General features: G+C 38.9%; 1 protein-coding gene across 14 annotated transcripts in view; it reads left to right on the top strand.

Annotated features, from left to right (window-relative positions):
- The window catches only part of MACF1 (microtubule actin crosslinking factor 1), a 329,873-nt gene that overhangs the window by 191,696 nt on the left and 119,168 nt on the right, over positions 1-19,009 (top strand). For all 14 annotated transcript variants that reach the window (XM_037032518.1, XM_037032516.1, XM_037032508.1 and 11 more), the window contains exons 25-35: positions 363-532; positions 3,931-4,109; positions 4,763-4,901; positions 5,726-5,919; positions 6,979-7,141; positions 7,950-8,033; positions 10,449-10,556; positions 10,749-10,847; positions 12,497-12,649; positions 13,374-13,462; positions 15,976-16,111. In XM_037032518.1, coding sequence (XP_036888413.1) covers positions 363-532; positions 3,931-4,109; positions 4,763-4,901; positions 5,726-5,919; positions 6,979-7,141; positions 7,950-8,033; positions 10,449-10,556; positions 10,749-10,847; positions 12,497-12,649; positions 13,374-13,462; positions 15,976-16,111 — 1,514 coding nt within the window. The remainder of the gene's footprint in view (positions 1-362; positions 533-3,930; positions 4,110-4,762; positions 4,902-5,725; positions 5,920-6,978; positions 7,142-7,949; positions 8,034-10,448; positions 10,557-10,748; positions 10,848-12,496; positions 12,650-13,373; positions 13,463-15,975; positions 16,112-19,009) is intronic.

Raw genomic sequence — 19,009 nt, 5'->3', positions numbered from 1 at the left:
ACCCTTCATATGAATTAGAGAGTGTTGTCACCACTATAACAAAAACCTTGAGAGAGAAACACTTTCAGAGATGAGTTCAGATCATGGAAGAAGACGTTGTATTTTAGTCTTTATTGCAAATCAACCTATTACGTATTCTTGTGGAAATAACATGTTTGGGTCCTAAACATCATTATGTAATGTGGGGAATTTAGGATCAGGCATAAGATTTCCCATATAAGGCCTTGCTTTCATTGGTGGAATATCAATCAGATCTGCTAGAACCACTAGTTACCCTCCCCCTGGGGGGTAAATCTGCTGTTTCCAGGTTTGCTGATCTCTGGTGTGGTGCTTAATCGTCTTCTTTGCTTGTGCATTCACAGAGGACAAGGAGGAAACTGTGGCCAAGATGTACATTTCAGAGCTGAAGAATATCCGGCTACGCTTGGAGGAGTGTGAACAGAGGCTAGTCAAACAAATTCAGACCTCGGCCAGCTCTAGAAGTGACAAAGATGCCCGGCAGGACAGTGCACTAAGGATCGCAGAGCAGGAGGTAAGTCCTAAGGGCAAGGTAGGTGTTGGTTGCACAGTAAACGCTTTCAGAATAAATTGGGTGGTGACAGAGTATGGATCCTAAGAAATAAGGAAATAAATTTATGGCGATCTTACTTTTCTACAGCCTGAAAGTGTCTTTTACTGTTGGAAAAGCTTAATTTCAGCTCCCAGTGTATTGCTGAATATTGATTAGTTTCCTACACCATTGGGAAGGCAAACAGACTGGTAAATTGCTCTAAATGATGCACTTAGGCTATATATTTGAAGATTGCTTAGTAGAGATTTCACTCTCTGCTTTATCCCTTATAAGTAATTACTTTCTATTACGTGAGTATTGTCAGTCATGTGACTCAAAAATATTAAGGAAAGAATCAGATTCTACTCTGGGTTCTAATACACTTTCTTTGTAACTGAGCAAATTAACTTTTATCTTTAAAGTTATCCCTTTCTTATAAAAGGGATATAATATGCAAGTCACAGAACTGTTTTAAGTGATGTTGTACATAGGATGAGCTTTCTGGAAAAGTAAAATGTTATAAAAATGTAGGGTTGTGTTCTTGAAGTAAAAGCAGAAAGTACTAGTTGCTTTGGTTGGACTGTTACTAGAACATCTCTGCTTGGGCTGGTCTGAGAGAGCTCGATGGAGACTGTTAGACTTGGTGCTCGTTTTGGCAGCCCGTGTGCTCAACTTGGCACGGAACAGACACCAGCATGGCCCTATGCAAGGATGCACACGAATTTGTGAAGCATTCCATGTTTTTATTGGCCTATTTGTTCCAGGATCTTACTGTCACAGTACGTTTACCATTTAATAAAAATCTACCATCAGCCCTGGCTGGTGTGGCTCAGTGGATTGAGCACAGGCCTGTGAAGCAGAGGGTCACAGGTTCAATTCCCAATCAGGGCACCTGCCTGGGTTGTGGGCCAGGTCCTTAATAAGGGACACATGAGAGGCAACCACACACTGACTTTTCTCTTTCACTCTTTCTCCTTCCCTTCCCCTCTCTCTAATAAATTAATAAATGAAATGTTTTAAAAAATAAAAATAAAAATCTACCATCAAAAAAGAATAATAGAGCCCTGGCTGGTGTAGCTCAGTGGATTGAGCTGGGGCCTGCGAACCAGAAGATTGCGGTTCGATTCCCAGTCAGGGCACATGCCTGGGTTGCAGGCCAGTTCCTAGCGGGGGACGCACGAGAGGCAACCATACATTGACATTTCTCTCCTTCTCTCCTTCCCTTCCTCTCTAAAAATAAATAAATAAAGTCTTTAAAAAAAGAATAATAGATTTGAACTGGGAGCTTAAAGGGAATGGGAAGAAATGGCTAATGAGAGGAAGCGTTTTTTCCTACTTACTGTCCTTAATTATTCTTGAGCTTAAGGAGGAGTTTGAGAGGACAGCGTAATTTCCGTGGGTGAAGAGGGATCTAATATGCCTGTATGAATCATATCATATTAACCTGTAGTTCTCATGTTGAAGCATTTTACTGTTTTGTAGTCATCAAAAAGGTTAATATTCAGCTCTTCTGAAAAAAAATCTTCCTTTTTTTTACTTTTTATTTTGAAATAGTTTCAGATATACAGAATTTTTTATTCTTTACCTAGATTTATCCTTCACCTAGATTCCCCAAGTGTTAACTTTTTAAATATATACTTTATCATTTTCTTCTATATATGTATATATACATAATAATAATCTTTTTCTTGAGACTAACTTCCAGAAATGACGCTCCTTTACCCCTACTAAATACTTCAGTGTGCATTTCCAAAAACGAGGATAGTCTCTTACATCACCACAGGACACTGATTAAAACTAAGAAATGAATATTGATATGACTTTTTTAAAGTTTTATCAGTTGATCCTAATAATCCTTTTTTGGGATAGTACCCCAACCTACTCTATCCCCCTTGCAAAAAAAAAAGTAATTTTGGTGTAGGATTCAATCCAGTATCCTACGGTTTTTTTATTTTTCATCATCATTCATGAGTTTAACATTGTTGAAGCATATAGGGCACTTATTTTGTAGAATGTCCCTCTGTTTGTGTTTATCTGAGGCTTTCTCATGATTAGAAATAGGTCACACATTTTTGGCAGGAATATCACAGAAGTGCTACTGTGTCCTTGGTGGATAATATCAGAAGGCATGTGATGCTGATTTGTCCCCTTACTGGTGATAACTTTTATCACTTGTTGCTATTTTCCCCCTTTGTAATTACTAATTATTTTGTGGGGAGATACTTTGAGGCTATGTAAATATCGTGTTTTACCAACTAGTTTTAGCATCTGTTGTTGACTCATGAATGAATAATTACTAGTATGACTGTGTACCAAAAGGGGATTTTCTAATTGTTATTTCTTTTACATTTTTAAATTTCTGTTTTATCAAATGGAAAGAGCTTGCCTCCCTCCGCTCTTTTCTTCTTTCTTTGTGTTGCCATAAACTGATGAATTCTTATTTTATTCAGTGGTTTATAATTTGCTACTCTATTTTTGATGTTCAAAATATTCCAGATTTAGAGACTAGAAACCCCTTTAAGCTGGCCCCTAAGTCATTTTAACATGTCAGCATTATTCTCTGAGTGCTTTATTATTTCTCAGCAAAACAAATATTCCAGGTTCATCTTGCCTTAGCCAGCCTCAACCCTGGAGTTGGTCATTTCTCCAAGGAGTCCTTCCTGCTTCCTTTAGGTGGAGATTGTTATTTAGAAACCATGAAAGATCTGGGTGCTGAGTGCTCATTGTCTAGGACTGCTCAGCAAACAGCTAGAAAAAGACATACTTACAAACACATATGCATGCACACTCCTATGTTACACACACACCTACATATATATGCATATGCATGTATATATGTATATACCTATGTGGAAATATAGTGTGTACATATAAACATATCACAAAGGTAAATCAATGTCTTTATCAGTCTGACACACACACATACACACACATACACACACAAAACTATGAATTCATATGCATCTTATCTCCATCTGATTCCAAACCAATACCACGAGCTATTCTGACCTTTCCTCCTGTCTTTCCCCAAGACTGAAAAACCTAGTTACATTATCCACAACAAGTTTACTTACTGCTCCCCTTTTACACGTACAGAGAGTACTTTCAGAATTATACTAACTTATACTACTACTACAAAAAAGAATGTGTTAACTGAAGTTTAACATTTACTTACAGATATTTGTGTTGTTAGCCTGAAGGTATATCAATAGTCCAGATACTTTGTTCAGAAATTACTTGTATGTATTCTTCCCCCATCACTCCCTTTAGTGCTTTTTCAGAGTTTATTCAATCACTCTTTTTATAGATGGCTCTAGGTTGCTTCCAGTATTTTGCTATAATTCTGTCTCCATCTTCATTTTGTGTCTTGTTCCTGACAGCGTACCCAGGATGATTTACAGCACCTGAGGTCAGACTTGGAAGCTGTTTCCATGAAATGCAAGAGCTTTCTCCATCAGTCCCCATCCGGTTCAAGTGTTTCAACTCTGCACTCAGAACTCAATCTGCTGGTGGAGAAAATGGACCATGTATATGGTGTCTCCACTGTCTATCTGAATAAGTGAGTGAGCTGAGAATTTGGGTCTAAATGGCAGTGTTTTCTATTGGGATGAGGAGGAAAAGCACCTGGAATGTTTCATAAAAAATCCAGAGAAACTGTAGATCTTGAAGACCAGGTATCCATTACAAGAGACCATGGCTTTAGTTTCAAGTAGGAGTGGGTTCATTTGGGCTCCAATGAACAAATGCCAGTGGTGGAGTTGATTTGCAGTGTTAGGACCCTTTTGTACCTCATTTCTGTTTGATTAGATACCTCTTTAAAAAAAGAAAGAGAAAGGGATACTAAAGAGTAAAAAAAAAATTTAGTAAGCTAAATATAGGTTTTTGAAGTTATTCCCTCTACTCATTTTTACCCATGACCTTAAGGAAAAACAGATCTTCAGTGGTTTATAGTGTTGAGTGGCTTTCTGGCATTATGCCTTTTCTCCCAAGAGTTGAGTGCGTGTGTGCATGCTCAGTGCCACCGATAACTTTACATTGGCTTAAGTTGGCACCACATGCACCACGCTTCTTTATTTTCATGAAGCTCTGTCATCATCTGGTAATGATGAAATTGGTTTTGGCAGTTATGTTCTGTGAACCTCTTCTTGTCACCAGGTCCATACCCCAACTCTTAAAATGCATACATTAATGAAAATGATTTTATCCTCACAGGCTCAAGACAATTGATGTTATAGTGCGTAGCATTCAGGATGCTGAACTCCTGGTCAAAGGTTATGAGATCAAGCTGAGTCAAGAAGAAGCAGTACCAGCAGATCTCTCAGCTCTGGAGTCCCATCGCTCTACGTTACGGGTTGGTTGCTCTAAGCTTCTTAGGAAATTGACTTACTACAGGGGTGAGCAAAAGTAGGTTTATGGTTGTGAGTACATGAAACACAGAGTTTGTCCTTATATTGTTATTTATTAATTATATATCATTTACTTGTATTACAATTGTAAGCCCACTTTTGTCCCCTTCCCCGCCGTGTCTCCTACCCCCAGTATAGCACATGTTTTGAGTTAGTGGAGAAATACTGTTTTGGATGGTGTGACACTGATTTTAAGTTTGCATTTGAACTAGGCAGATGATCATATTTAAAATATTTTAATATGAACTCAAAGAAGAAGGAACTGAGGAAAATGTCTAGCTAGAAAGGGAGGATAAAGGACTATGTTTTTCTATTTATTTTCTCCCCTTTCTCCCCAGTAAAATCATAGCTTAATTGGATACCGTCAGCAGTTTTGCTGTGTGTTTGTAAATCACTTGGCTGTTATTTCATTTGGTTTTCCAAAAGAACTCTGTGAGGTGGATAGGGGAGGGATTTTTATCTCCATTTACAGATGAGAAAACTGAGTCAGATTGGCTAAATGACTTATTTTGGTTTCATAGTTCATGAGTGATAGAGTCTGGTTTCAAACACAAGTTCTTTACACATTTCGTTTTATTGTACTGCCAGCCTGTGGTGCATGACTGTGGAGGCATTTCCGGCACAACATCCTAGGGTCTAGCCTCTGAATCACAGATATAATGTGGAGCCAGCTGTAGACCATACCTTGTTGTCTATCTTAGTCTGAGTCTTTTTTAATTCTTCACGTGGAATATTTTAAATCTTGTGTTTCTGTGCTTATGTTTTATAGCACTGGCTTAGTGATGTGAAGGAAAAGAATTCAGTGTTTTCAGTCCTGGATGAGGAAATTGCCAAGGCCAAGGTAGTAGCAGAGCAACTCAGTCGACTTACCCCAGAGCGAAACCTGGATTTGGAGCGCTGTCAGGAAAAAGGCTCCCAGCTACAGGAGCGTTGGAACCGGGTCATTGCCCAGCTTGAGACACGGTAAGTAGTAGCCTTACCTTTTTTTCCCGTGAGGGTTCAAGGACTAGGTTTTAAACAAAAATAGAGTTATATCTGTGTATTCTTATTTAAAGGCAGGAATTGATAGGGAGAGTTAGAAATTAAATGACATGAATTCTGGACAAGATAAGTGATAGGAAGTCGGGAACACCAACCCCAAAGCAGACTTAAGTCTTGCTTTTGAGTCAACAGTGATGGTTCTGGTAAGTACTACCTCCCCCTGTGTCCCAGGCCTTGCCTGGTTAAGTCATGATGACAATAGGGTTTGGAATATAGACTGAAAGGGTGACCTGGTGATCTTCTGTCAAGGACAGAACCTGAGTTTCAGGTCTGGTTTTACTTGCTGCAAATATGAATATGAACCATTTTCATAGTGGGCCTTGGCAGAATTTCTTGCTTCCTTTCATTTGCTAACTCAGTGATTTTTATCTGTGTGACCTGAGATCCTACTTCTGATGACTGCTGTGAATAGCAAAGATAGAAAGCTACCTGTCTGAAGCTAGGCTGGGTAGGCAAATATGCAGGGAGAGAAGTTAGATAGCAACTCATGTAAATTTGGATTGATTCTCTATTTGAATTACCATCCCAAGACTGGCTAGGCTAACAAAAGTGATGTAAGAGACTGTTACTGAAATTAACAGTAAATATCACCCACCCTACCCCCACTGAAATTACAGTGATTCATAAATCATAGCTAGTGTAATTTGACAGGTACTCTGTCATCAGGGGACAAGTGTACAGCCAGTCCTACCTTATTGGCAACCCTGGTAATCCTTGGCAATCTAAGTAGAAAATTTGACAAGGATTATCATGCGATGCCATGCCCTAGGCAGTTTACAGGGCCAGCAGGGCACAAGCTAGTTTCAAATTACCTTTTACACTATAGAGCACGGGGTACATGCATAGCTCTCAACACTGTGTTGCTGTTCCTTCCAAACAAAGATGTATCCTCTGTGATCAAACTCAGCTGAAGATGTAGGCTGAGAAGCCAAGATATTTGATGCCAAGATATTTGACAGCAATTTTTCTCTGTTCCTCCAGCCAATCTGAACTAGAAAGTATCCAGGAAATTCTGGGAGATTACCGAGCCTGCCATGGAACTCTCATCAAATGGATTGAGGAAACCACTGCCCAGCAGGAAATGATGAAGCCAGGCCAGGCAGAGGACAGCAGAGTGCTCTCGGAGCAGCTCAGCCAGCAGACGGTGGGTGCCAGTGCACAGTGTCATGGTGGAAGTTGTCAGGGGTGGGATGGGTTAGCTCATCATAAAAGAAGATGATGTGCTAGCAATTAAGTTTCCCCTTGCAGGATGGTCTCTAGAGACTGGTGTTGCATTTAGGCCAGACAACCTATAAAGTTATAATCCTGAGTTTCTATAAGTATATATGGAAATCACTTGATAGACAGATTAAAATTATTTTGGTTTGTTTTGTTTCTTGATATTAAATTTATTATACTAGGATTAGAATATGGGAGAATGAAAACCCAGGGAAAGCTCTGAGTGGAAGAAAATTATTTCATTCAGAACAGTTTTTATTTGTTGGTATCTTGGGGTCTTTTGCTCTAGTTAGTATTACAGTTAGGTTGCCTGGATTCCAGTCCTTGTTTGCTCAGTAACTACGAGACCTGGAGCAAATTACTTAATCTCTCGTTATTCCATTTCCTTATCAATAAATTGGATATAGTCTATTATTTGTTCAGCTGACCTCATAAAGTTATCTCTGTTAGAAATAAGTGAAGTTATATTTAAAATAGTTAGAACAGTGCTTTTTGACATGTGGATCCCAGACTAGCAGCAGCATCTGGGGACATGTTAGAAATGCAAGTTCTCAAATCCAAACCCACCGAATCAGAACCTCTGGAGTAGGGGCCCAGTAATCTGTGTTTTATGCTGTTTCCCAGGTGATTTCTGATGCAGTTAAAGCTTAAAAACCACTGCCTTAGAACCTAATAAATGCTCAACTGTTTCAGTGATGGTAATGACAATGATAATACATTATTTTGGTTCCTAGGATCTGTTTGCAGAAATTGAGAGAAATCAGACAAAACTGGACCAGTGTCAAAAGTTTTCCCAGCAGTACTCCACTACTGTAAAGGTAATGCTACCATATCTCAAGAGGAACGTAAGTGATCTTCAGCTTAGGAAGACCTGCAGGTTCTGTTTTGTTTTTTTCCTGGAAAAACAAGCAGAGCTCTTCTGTTACAGGCTGGCTCCATTTTTCAGTTAGTGCAGAGGTGTATTTCTCATGGCCCCACATTTAAGTATGCTCAGAGAGGTACCAGACATCAGGAGCCTCCATTTGGATGACCCACAGGCCTCTTAAACTTAGCATATCAAAAACAGAATATTTGGGTTTTGCTCACCATCTTGCTTATCTCAGGATATAGTATCACTACTTTCCAATTTGCTGAGGCAGAAAACCCAGGAGTCACCCTTAAGAATCCTCATTGCCTTAACCTTTATGTCAGTCTTTGAACAAGTTGGCTCCATCTTTCAATATGTCTTGGCTATGGCTGCCTCTTGTTACCTACACCCTCACCATTTCCCTGGTTTACATCCAAGTGAGGAATCTTCCTTAGACTACTCTGCTACCTCCAACCTGATCTCTTGCTTCTGCTCCTGTTCTACAGGCAATTTTCCCACACAGTAGCAAAGAACTCACCTTTATAGAGCATAATACATGTCATAGAATTTCAGACACCAGCTGTTAATATGCACTACCAAAAAAGGAGAAACTGCCAATTATGCAAATGCCATTGACTGTAAGACATACTCTAATTTTAGAGCTACTAAAATGTGGGGAAAATTTGTACCTTAAAATAGATGAAACATAGTAAACTGGATCATGTCATTCTCCTCAAAACTGTCCAGTGGCATCATATCATATTCATAATAAAATTTTAAATTCTTATGTGCTTTATGAGGCCATGCCTGATCTGTCCCACTCCACCCCCCTCTGATAACATCTTTAAATAAAAACAACCTGAGATTATCATATATATATTTGCTTATTATGTGCCTTCTTACTAGAATGTAAGTTCCAGGAAGGGGCAAGATTTTTCCGACTTGTTCTCCATTGTGTTTGTAGCACGCAAAACAATGATAGGCACATAGGAGATGCTTAACACATAGTTTCTGAGTGAAGATATTTCTTCGGTTAATAAGACTCGTCACAGAGAATTGAGTCAGGCTTTAGACTTTGAGCAAGCACTTAGGCTCTCTGATTATCTGTTGTGGTATCAACAAAATGGAAATAGCAGCAACCTGGGGTAATGTATATATAAGACAATGCTGCAAACCTAAAATACATTCAGTAAATGATAACGTGCGTTTATTATTACTACTACTATAACTACTACTACTATTGTTTTTGTATAAGTTGCTTAAGGGGAACTCATTACATGTTTTCTTCCTGCAACAGTTTTCTAAGTAGACAACAGAAAGCAGGACATTGTATATGAAAGGAACTGCATAATCAAAGGCACAGAAGAATGAACATATAATGAGGGAATAGGAAATACTTTGATTTAGTTAGGAGTATGGTACAAAAGAAGCAGTGACCAGAAAATGAGGAGGCCGGGGCCAACCTATAAAGGGTCTTGTTCAGTTCTTTTGGCTTTGCTGTGTATTCTTGCTACTCAAAATGTGATCTTTGAACCAGGAACATCACCTGGGAGCTTGTTAGAAATGCAGAGTCTTCAACCTACCAAATCAGAATTTGCATTTTTAACAGTATTCCCGGATGATGTGTATACATGTTGATATTTGAGAAGTTTTTACTCTAGGTGATTGAAAGCTTTTAAGCAGATGTATGGAGTGGTCCTCTTTTGGAAAAGTTACTCTGGTGGCGGTAAAGCACACAGTTGTAGGTGAGGGCGTAAGCAGGAGAGTGACTAAGAAGCTCTTGTTACCCATCTCGTGGGAGAGGCAGAGTGCCCGACTAAAGCAGCACTCCCAGGGTGACAGAGGATATGACAGAATAGCATGGTAACATGGACAGGACGTTGGTTTAGTGATAAGAAAACTGGGATTCTAATCCTGACTTTGTCGCTCATCCACTGAGTTAATTAGGGAAATTCACGTCCTGTCTCTGGGCTTCAGTTACCCATGCATGAGATGAAAAGGATGGTCAGCAAACAGACTGCAAGCTGTGGCCCATAGGAAGTGGCTAAAAACTTTGGATACAAATAATACTTTGTAACATGTAAATATTAGAGGAACTTTATTCAACTGTCAGTGTCTATAAGTAAAAGTTTATTGTACTACAGTCATGCTGTTTCATTTACTTATTGTCTGTGGCTGCTTTCACTTTCGATGGCAGAGTTGAGTAGTTGTGACAGAGACAGCATGACCCAATAGCTTCGTTCTAGCTCTTCACAGAGGGTTTCGAACCTTCAGTTTAAAAGATTACTAAAATGCCTTCCAGCAATGAGATGCTGTGATTTCTGATACGTGATGTGTGTGCACTATAAAACCCTATGTAAACATGGTAAAATTTCTTCCTTTTCAGGACTATGAATTGCAACTGATGACATACAAGGCCTTTGTGGACTCACAGCAGAAATCCCCTGGCAAGCGCCGTCGCATGCTTTCCTCTTCAGATGCCATTACGCAAGAGGTGAAAGTGTGGGAAAATGACATAGGCCCCCGTCTTCCCTTAAGGAGAAGGGCCTTTCCTTTGGGTCTTGCAATTTGATTTACAGCTTACCTTTCTGTTGAGCATGTGACTTCATGAAAATTTCTTTTTATTTTCAACTATTTAAATTTATTTTTCTGGTAGGTAATTTATCTAATTTTTTTTAAACCATAGTTCATGGACTTAAGGACTCGCTACACTGCATTGGTGACCTTAACAACTCAGCACGTAAAATACATCAGTGATGCGCTCCAGCGGCTGGAAGAGGAGGAGGTGAGGACAGTTGGGTCCTAAATCATCTTAAAAATGGAATTAAAAACCTTGTGCTCTATCTGTCACAATTTAAAGTTCACACACAGCCGACTTTCTCTATTCATAGTAATTCTATGGGGTTGCTGGAAACACTAAGTTAGTGAATATTGAACTCTTGCACCCAGGAGAAATACACGGTTAGGTTCCTGCAAGCCATTGGTCACAACATTTTTACTAGTAGATAATGCATAAACTTGTTTTATGTGTATGTTTGTTTAAAAACTCCTTATTTCACATATTTTGTTGATTCACTGATATTGAACTCTTGGCCAAGAGCTAAGTCAGTCCCAAACACAGGTTATTAAACACACATTATCTCCATAAGGCACATCACATCACATCACAGCCTTCCTGTGCTTAGGAACATAAGAGAGCACGTCAGCTCTGTACTTGGGTCCGTTTTAAATAGCGAAATCACCAACAAAAATATAAATGTGAAAACCATGGCACTCAACAGGCTGCAGAAAGGGTGCTTATTTACAATATAAGAAATGGAATGAGAAGGCAGCTTGTCACTTACTCTGCCCCAGTTGGGGACATTGGGTGACCACCACTATTACGCCACTACTCTGTGTATGTGTGAGAATGACTGTGAAAATGCACAAATATTAATTTGGAGGTTACAAATAAACTTAAGTGAGTAAATAAATTTACAGATAGGGAATCTGCGAATAATTATTAGGATTGATTGTATTATGTTCAACACTCCCACTTCCAGGTATCTTTATTATGGAAATATTATAAGTATGAAGGAAGAATGTACACAAAGATCTTCAATAAAGCATGATCCGTTAAAGGGAAATACTAGAAACGTCCAAATTCTATACCATGAAATTCTAGGAAGCTGTTAATGAAATAGATTCAAGTGAGCTGACACAGGAAGATATTTATAATATATTGTTTGGACGGAAAGCAAGTTAGAATACTATATAAAAACATTATTGTACATAGCTCACAAAGACATAATATGTGCATACAAACAACTTTAAAAGTATATATGCCATGTTCCTGGGGAAATGATATTAAGGGAAATGATATTAATATATCTGAAATGATATGTATTTCAGATTATTTGAATTTTTTGCAATAAGTATGTAATTTTTTATAATTATAAAAATCATCTGTGTCTTTGTAAAATAAGTTCCCACATATTTAACTACTCTTATAAAATGCTTTTGGAAACATTTATTCATACCAGCTTTTGGTTGTATAAATTAGTAAAAGACTTCCTTTACATCAATACCTACATCACTTAATCTCTGTAGGCTTTAATCTCTTTACCTGTAAATATAAGAATTATGAAAATTATGAATTAAACTGCTATATATAAAGAGCTTTTTTAAAATCAGTAAATAATTGTTGAGTACCTATCATATGTAAAACAGTGTACTTTTTTCAAAAGGTCTTAAACCTTGATATGATGAACTCAGCTATTAGTATCCCATAGGTAGGCATCTGTGAGCAGGGCTGTAGGCTGGGTAAATTATATTTAATGTGGGTTAGTTGCTTAGTGATTGAGGTAACTTTCATTTCTCTGTTTTAGGAAATCTGAAGTCAGGCCATTCTAATAAAACAAATCATCATATTGATTTTTCTATTTCCTGTTCTAGAAAGTAGTAGAAGAGGAAAAACAAGAGCATGTGGATAAGGTTAAAGAACTTTTGGGCTGGGTGTCTACCCTAGCAAGGAATACACAAAGCAAAGCTACCTCATCCCAGACCAAAGAATTGACAGACATTGAAAAAGCTATTTTAGAACAGCAGGTAAGGAGAAGGTCAATCGACTCTTCCTGGATATGATGCAAGTCACATACAGGCCACCCAGGGATGATTGTTAATCTTTTTTTTTTTAAGACTTTATTTATTTATCTTTTAGGGGGGAAGGGAAGGAGACAGGGAGAGAAATATCAATGTATGGTTGCCTCTCATGAGTCCCCTGCTAGGAACTAGCCTGCAACCCAGACATGTGCCCCTACTGGGAATCAAACCTCGATCTTTTGCTTCACAGGCCCACGCCCAATCCACTGAGCTACACCAGCCGGGGGCTGATTGTTAATCTTAATAAATGTTGACTTTCAGGACTTAAAGAAACTTAAGAAGTCATCTTATTTATGTTTCTACCTTTCTAATGAACTGTATGTAGCTCATTTGGGAATAATAATCTGACCAGAGTTAAGATTTTGCCTTAGATTTTAAAAAAGTTATTTCAGCCCTGGCTGCTGTAGCTCAGTGGATTGAGTATGGGGCTGCAAATTGAAGGGTCACTGGTTCGATTCCCAGTCAGGGCACATGCCTGGGTTGCAGGGCCAGGTCCCCATTGGGGGCCATGTGAGAGGTAACCACACATTGATGTTTCTCTCTCTCTCTCTCTTTCTCCCTCCCTTCCCCTCTCTCTAAAAATAAATAAATCTTTTAAAAATTTTATTTCAATTTTTGATTCTTCAATTTTTTAGTTTCTGAAGCTTTTCTCTTTATATCTACTAAATAGGTTCTGGCAGAGGAGCTGACAACCAAGAAGGAACAAGTCTCTGAAGCCATTAAAACATCACAGATTTTCTTGGCCAAGCACGGTCATAAGTAAGTATTAAGTGAGAGGTTATGCCACATCTGGGAGGCCAGATCTACCGGGGTAAAACTTAGGGTCATGTCAAGAATTCAGGGCAGTAAGAACCAGATGGTGAAGAGCCTTGTAGTTCATGCTGAGGAGTTTGCATTTTACTTTGTCGACTATGAGGAAGAATCATCAACATGATTGGATTTTGATGATAAAGGTTTTTGTTTGATGGAGAATGGATTGACATGGGGCAAGACTAGGGGCCTGAGTGACCAAAGAGGTTGTTCTTAAAGGCAAGAAATAATGAGGGATGGAGAGGGGTCAAAGATTCTAAAGATATTAAGGATGATAAACTTACAGGGTTTGGTGACAAACAGAAGTTATCAGGTTTAACTCCCTGGTTTCTGGCTTAGGCCATGGGTGTATGGTGATGCCACTCACCAAGAGCGGTATTACAGGAGGAGAAGGTAGAGAGTGAAGGAAAAGAGGGCAGCTTTAGTTTCAGGCGTGATGAATATGAAGACCCCACAGAACATCAGAATAGAAATACCTAACACATTGATTTTTGCCTTACATAGTTCTACTAAAGTTATCCAGTGGGCAGCTGCATATGTAAATTTAGAATTAATGAGAGAAGTTTAAAGTGATGGAGATTTAAACTATTAGCGTAATCGACACCATACAAGTAAATTATCTTACAGTGGTGTAGGGGCTTCTCAGTGCTTCTTGTAAAAGGAAAATTATGAATGCTATCTCAGATTCCAAGAGAGAACAGAATTCCAAGAAGAAAAGAAGTGGTCAGAAGTCAAGCAAGGTTAAGACTGAGAAGTATTTGTTAAATTTGTCAAGTTGGAAGTTTTTTGTGACTCTGGTAAAAGTTAGGGGATAATGTCGGATTTGGTGTGATGGGAAGACCATGGAGTGAGGAAGGTAGTGACCATGAAATTAGACACTCTTGCAAGGAGCTTGGCCATGGGAAAGGGTAGAAATGATTAGAGTAGAATATATAATCAAGAAGGATTTGTTGTCTTAGAAGATCAGAGGAATTTATCTGTGTGTGGACTGTGTCTCAAGGACCTGAAGGGAGAAAGATTGAAGTAGTAGGAGAGGGGTTCCAGAGGATGTCAAAGAAAATAAAATTCGCCCTGGCTGGTGTAGCTCAGTGGATTGAGCGCGGGCCTGGGAACCAAAGGATCAAGGTTCGATTCCCAGTCAGGGCACATGCCTGGGTTGCAGACCAGTTCCTGCCAGGGGCCAGTTCCCAGCAGGGGATGCACAAGAAGCAACCATACATTGATGTTTCTCTTCCTCTCTCCTTCCCTTCCCCTCTAAAGATAAATAAATAAAATATTAAAAAAAAATAAAATTCATCAATGGGTGAAAAGTACACCTTAAATAGGTGTCAAGACTGGTTTTTGTCTGAGGTCTGAGAAAAAGGAGATTAAGAAAGGTGTGGATAGAAGTTAATATGCCAGGAATAAAGCCAGAAAGTGAGAGAATTAGTGCCCAGTGGTATTTTCTATTTGAGATAGGTAGAGAGGTTGTTTGCTGAAAGTTATAGTGGTGTTGAGGAAGAGTTGACTTCTTTCAAGGAAGAGTCTTCAAGAGGAGTGTTGGAACACATTGAAGTCTAGGCAAGGTTAGAACCCAGCGGGATCTCTTCTCCATGGTTCTGGAATTCTCTTGAGTCTGGAATTCTCTTGAGTTCCGTGGGTCCGGACTCTCAAGAGAAAAAAAAAAAGAATATAATAGAGAGCACTGATAGATTAAGAGAAAATGGAGGGGTCAAGGAAGACTTAGTAAGTAAGTGAATAATTGTAATAAAGGTCATAGGATTCATTCTCAAAAACATAATGTAACATGAGAAAAGAGACTTGAAAAATATACCCAATTCAAGATAGTGATTGCCTCGGGGGAAAATGGGAAAGTAATGGGGTTGGTGACATACACATTGGACTTTATATCTGTAGTGTCTTATTTCTAAGAAAAGGATCTAAAGCAAATCTGGTAAAATAATACAATTTGGTAAAGCTGTATAGTTGGGTAATTGGTGAATGAAAATTTGTTATATTCTACTTTTTGCTTAAAATATTTTATTTTTAAAAGAGGTATAAGAGTAAAGAAAGAAAACTGGAAAGGTAGGATTGTAATTAGGAGTTATAATCAGGTAGTAGACTCTTAAAGGTTAAAATTTCAGAAGTGGGATGATTTTAGATGATGTCAGGATCCAAGTTTGCCATGTGTGGGTGGGTCTGGAGTGGGGTGGAGGCCAGTTGGCATGAGAAGATTGCAGGATGTTATAGACAGTTGGTCATGGGCATAGGAATCTCCAAGGGCCATGACTTGATTTGAGATAAACAGGAAACTGTGCTTTAGAAGCCAAAGTGTTCAGTGAGTATGACGCTTTGACCAGATGATCCACAGTTACCAATGACAAGAATACCGTCCAAGATGGAGAAGTCATGATTGTGAAGCGACAGAGAAGGACTTGGAGAAAGGTTTTTCTCTAAAAGGACTTTAATGCTTCATTTTCCAGGCTCTCAGAAAAAGAGAAGGAACAAGTATCTGAACAACTGAATGCCCTGAATAAGGCTTACCATGACCTATGTGAGGGTTCAGCACACCAGCTTCACCAACTTCAGAGCCAGCTGGCCCAGCAGACAGAACAAAAGGTACTTTTAGTTTTACTCTCCAAGAGGGTATCTTTTGAATGGTATGAAAGCAGCTTTGCTGATTGAAAGTCATGATCATTAGCTTCCCATGACCAGTGTGACTTAATTTTTTAACCTCACTGTAGCAGCCATTTGTCTTGTGTTTCTTTCCTGGGGTTCCGTGATGTGTTGGTCAGTCAGGACACTAGAGGCGTTTGTGGCTAGACCTTTAGACCCAGTTCACCGTTTTTGTCCTCTGCCATTTTGGGGCATAATGCAGTCAAGGAGAGCATAAATTTTATATCTAACCACAGAGCAATAAGATTACTCCTTTGTGGCATTGTCACTCAAAAGTTGATAGCCAAGAATTCAGAATATTGGGGAAAAAAGACTATGAACCTCTCCCCCTCATACTTTCTTTCAAATCCACTAAGGAAATGAGAAATTTTTATTTGCAAAGCAAAATGGTAGATTAGCTGCACTGACTGAGACGCTGGTTCCCCTTACCCATGGTCATCTCATCATGTGACATCTTTACCAGTTCCCACTCATGTTCATTTTCGGGACCATATGAAAGTTGCTAAGTACCTGCTGGTTGTCCTGAGTTCTTCCTGGATACTTGTGTATATGTAAACTTACCTTATTATATACATGTGTCTCTGGGATATATATGTGTGTTTGCCTGCTTGTTTCCTATGTTGTGAAGCAATGGCCAACTTAGGTGGGGCAGGCCAAAATTAAAGCTCATTTGGTAACCAAATTTGGTCTATATGATGCTCAAAATGATGTTCAGACAAATGTGCTCTGACTCTGGTCCTTGGATATGAAATTTGTACAGCAGGAGCTAGAGTTATAAAGACCACAAGGCAGAACCAGCTGTGATTCATTCGAGAGTAGATTTTCAAATAGAATGTGCTGTTTTACCATTCCCTAAGGTAGCCCACTTTTAATGGCTTGTTGCTTCACCATATATGATTGTACGTGAAAAGTTTTAACAATTGCTTGCTGGGAACATCCAGTTCTCATTTTGAAAGGTTTTAAAAGGGGAGGAAAAAAGAGACAAGCTGCTGAGCACCACTACATTGAGCATGATGTGTCCCTGTTACTGTTTGTGTGTTTCATGTGAAGTATTGTTCTGATTAACTGACATCCTTGCTTACAAGTTTCACTAACCCTTTGGAGTTTAAGCACAAATGCACAAAGGGAAAAGAGGACGACCTGTTTGGGGTTCTTTTTTTGCAAACAAACAAACAAAAAAACAGTCGCATGCTGGACGCTAACCCCAAGCTTACACTGTGTGTGCGATACGGCTGAGCTGCTCCATAAGGCTCTGTCTCTTATCTGCCCGAGGCGTGCCCTGCAACTTTGGTAAGTAGAAGCCTTTTATGTTTTCTTCTCTCCTCTCCCTGTGTCTTTTTCTGCTTGTTTGGATCAGAACGCCCATGTTTGGTGGTACCGAAATGAATTTCTCTGGATTATTTCCCAGCTCAGTGCTTCCTGCTTATCCTCTAGTTACGAGGGTGTTGGAAGGAACAGTGTGTAGTCTTTTCTCTTTGGCTAGATTCCAGGCCTTTCTTCAATATCAGTATTCTGAAACTCTGTGAATCTCACAGAATAAATTAGAAGTTCACAAAAGAATCTTTTTCTTTGTCATATTGTCTGCTTCTGAGTAATCCTTACATGGATTTTGTCAAAGGAGCTTTTCATATATTTTAATAGAGTCATTTGGCCATGTGATTTTTCCTTCAATCTTTATAGAACAGATACCTAATAGATTCACATAACATTCATTTACCTTATGCAAGTTAAACTTTACATTTTGGGTCAGAAAACAAAGAGGGATTGGGAATAATGTAATATTTCAAATAGTGTACAGAATTTGTCGGTCTTTGCATTATTTGAACAAATATAGTGAGATATAGAAGTGAACCAAATCTGTTCCCTCGTTTGCTATCCATTCTGCGTCTCTTATAATGTGCCATTAATCAAGCTTGAAATCCTCAGTGAATGTTTTATAGGTCAATGATTCAAAGGATTTTTTTAACGATCAATTATTCATGAAATATTTATTGAACTGCTGGTACTGTTCCTAGACCCCGAATGGACAAAGTAATGTACCTGCTCCTCTGGTGCTTCCTTCTCACTTAGGCAGAAATGAAATGCATTAGTGAGGAGGCAGGGAAGTGCTTGGCAGTTGCTTCAACAAGGTCCTCTCCATGGATAAGTTAAAGAGTTAAATAAGGATAAGAAATTATTGGATTGGCCAAAAAGTTCGTGTGGTTTTTTTCTGTAAAATAAAAACACATTTTTCATTTTCACCAATAACTTTATTGATTTAGGTATTTTGAATATGTCTGCTATCTCCCGTGTTGTATAACTTTAATTGTTCTCAATATGTCGATTTGATCGCCATCAACCTCAGCTGGTCTACCTGAGTGTAGAGCATCATCCATTGAGAAATCTGCAGCATGAAATTTCACAGACCACCTCTGACACGTTTGATAAGTCACAGCAGCTTCTCCCATACACTGCACAATTTTTTTTTTTGCATTTCAGTTGCATTGTACCTTTTTTGAAATAATAAAGCATAATATGCCAAAAATGTTGTGTATTTTCTTCCATCTTCAGTTCTAAAACAGGTACACAAAAATTCACCAATTTTTAAAAAATATTTTATTATTATTTTTTTTATTTTTAGAGAGAGGGGAAGGAGAAAGAGAGAGAAACATCAGTGTGTGGTCGCCTCTCACTTGGCCCCCACTGGGGACCTGGCCCGCAACCCAGGCATGTGCCCTGACTGGGAATTGAACTGCCGACCCTTTGGTTCACAGCCTGCGCTCAATCCACTGAGCTACGCCAGACAGGGCAAATTCACCAATTTTAATAATATTTTTAAATGCATGTTGTTATGACAGTTGT

This window comes from Sturnira hondurensis, unplaced genomic scaffold (genome assembly GCF_014824575.4).
Source record: "Sturnira hondurensis isolate 20B ecotype Veracruz unplaced genomic scaffold, ASM1482457v3 Scaffold0021490, whole genome shotgun sequence".
Lineage (NCBI taxonomy): Eukaryota > Metazoa > Chordata > Mammalia > Chiroptera > Phyllostomidae > Sturnira > Sturnira hondurensis.
This window is presented reverse-complemented; position numbering and strand designations above follow the sequence as displayed.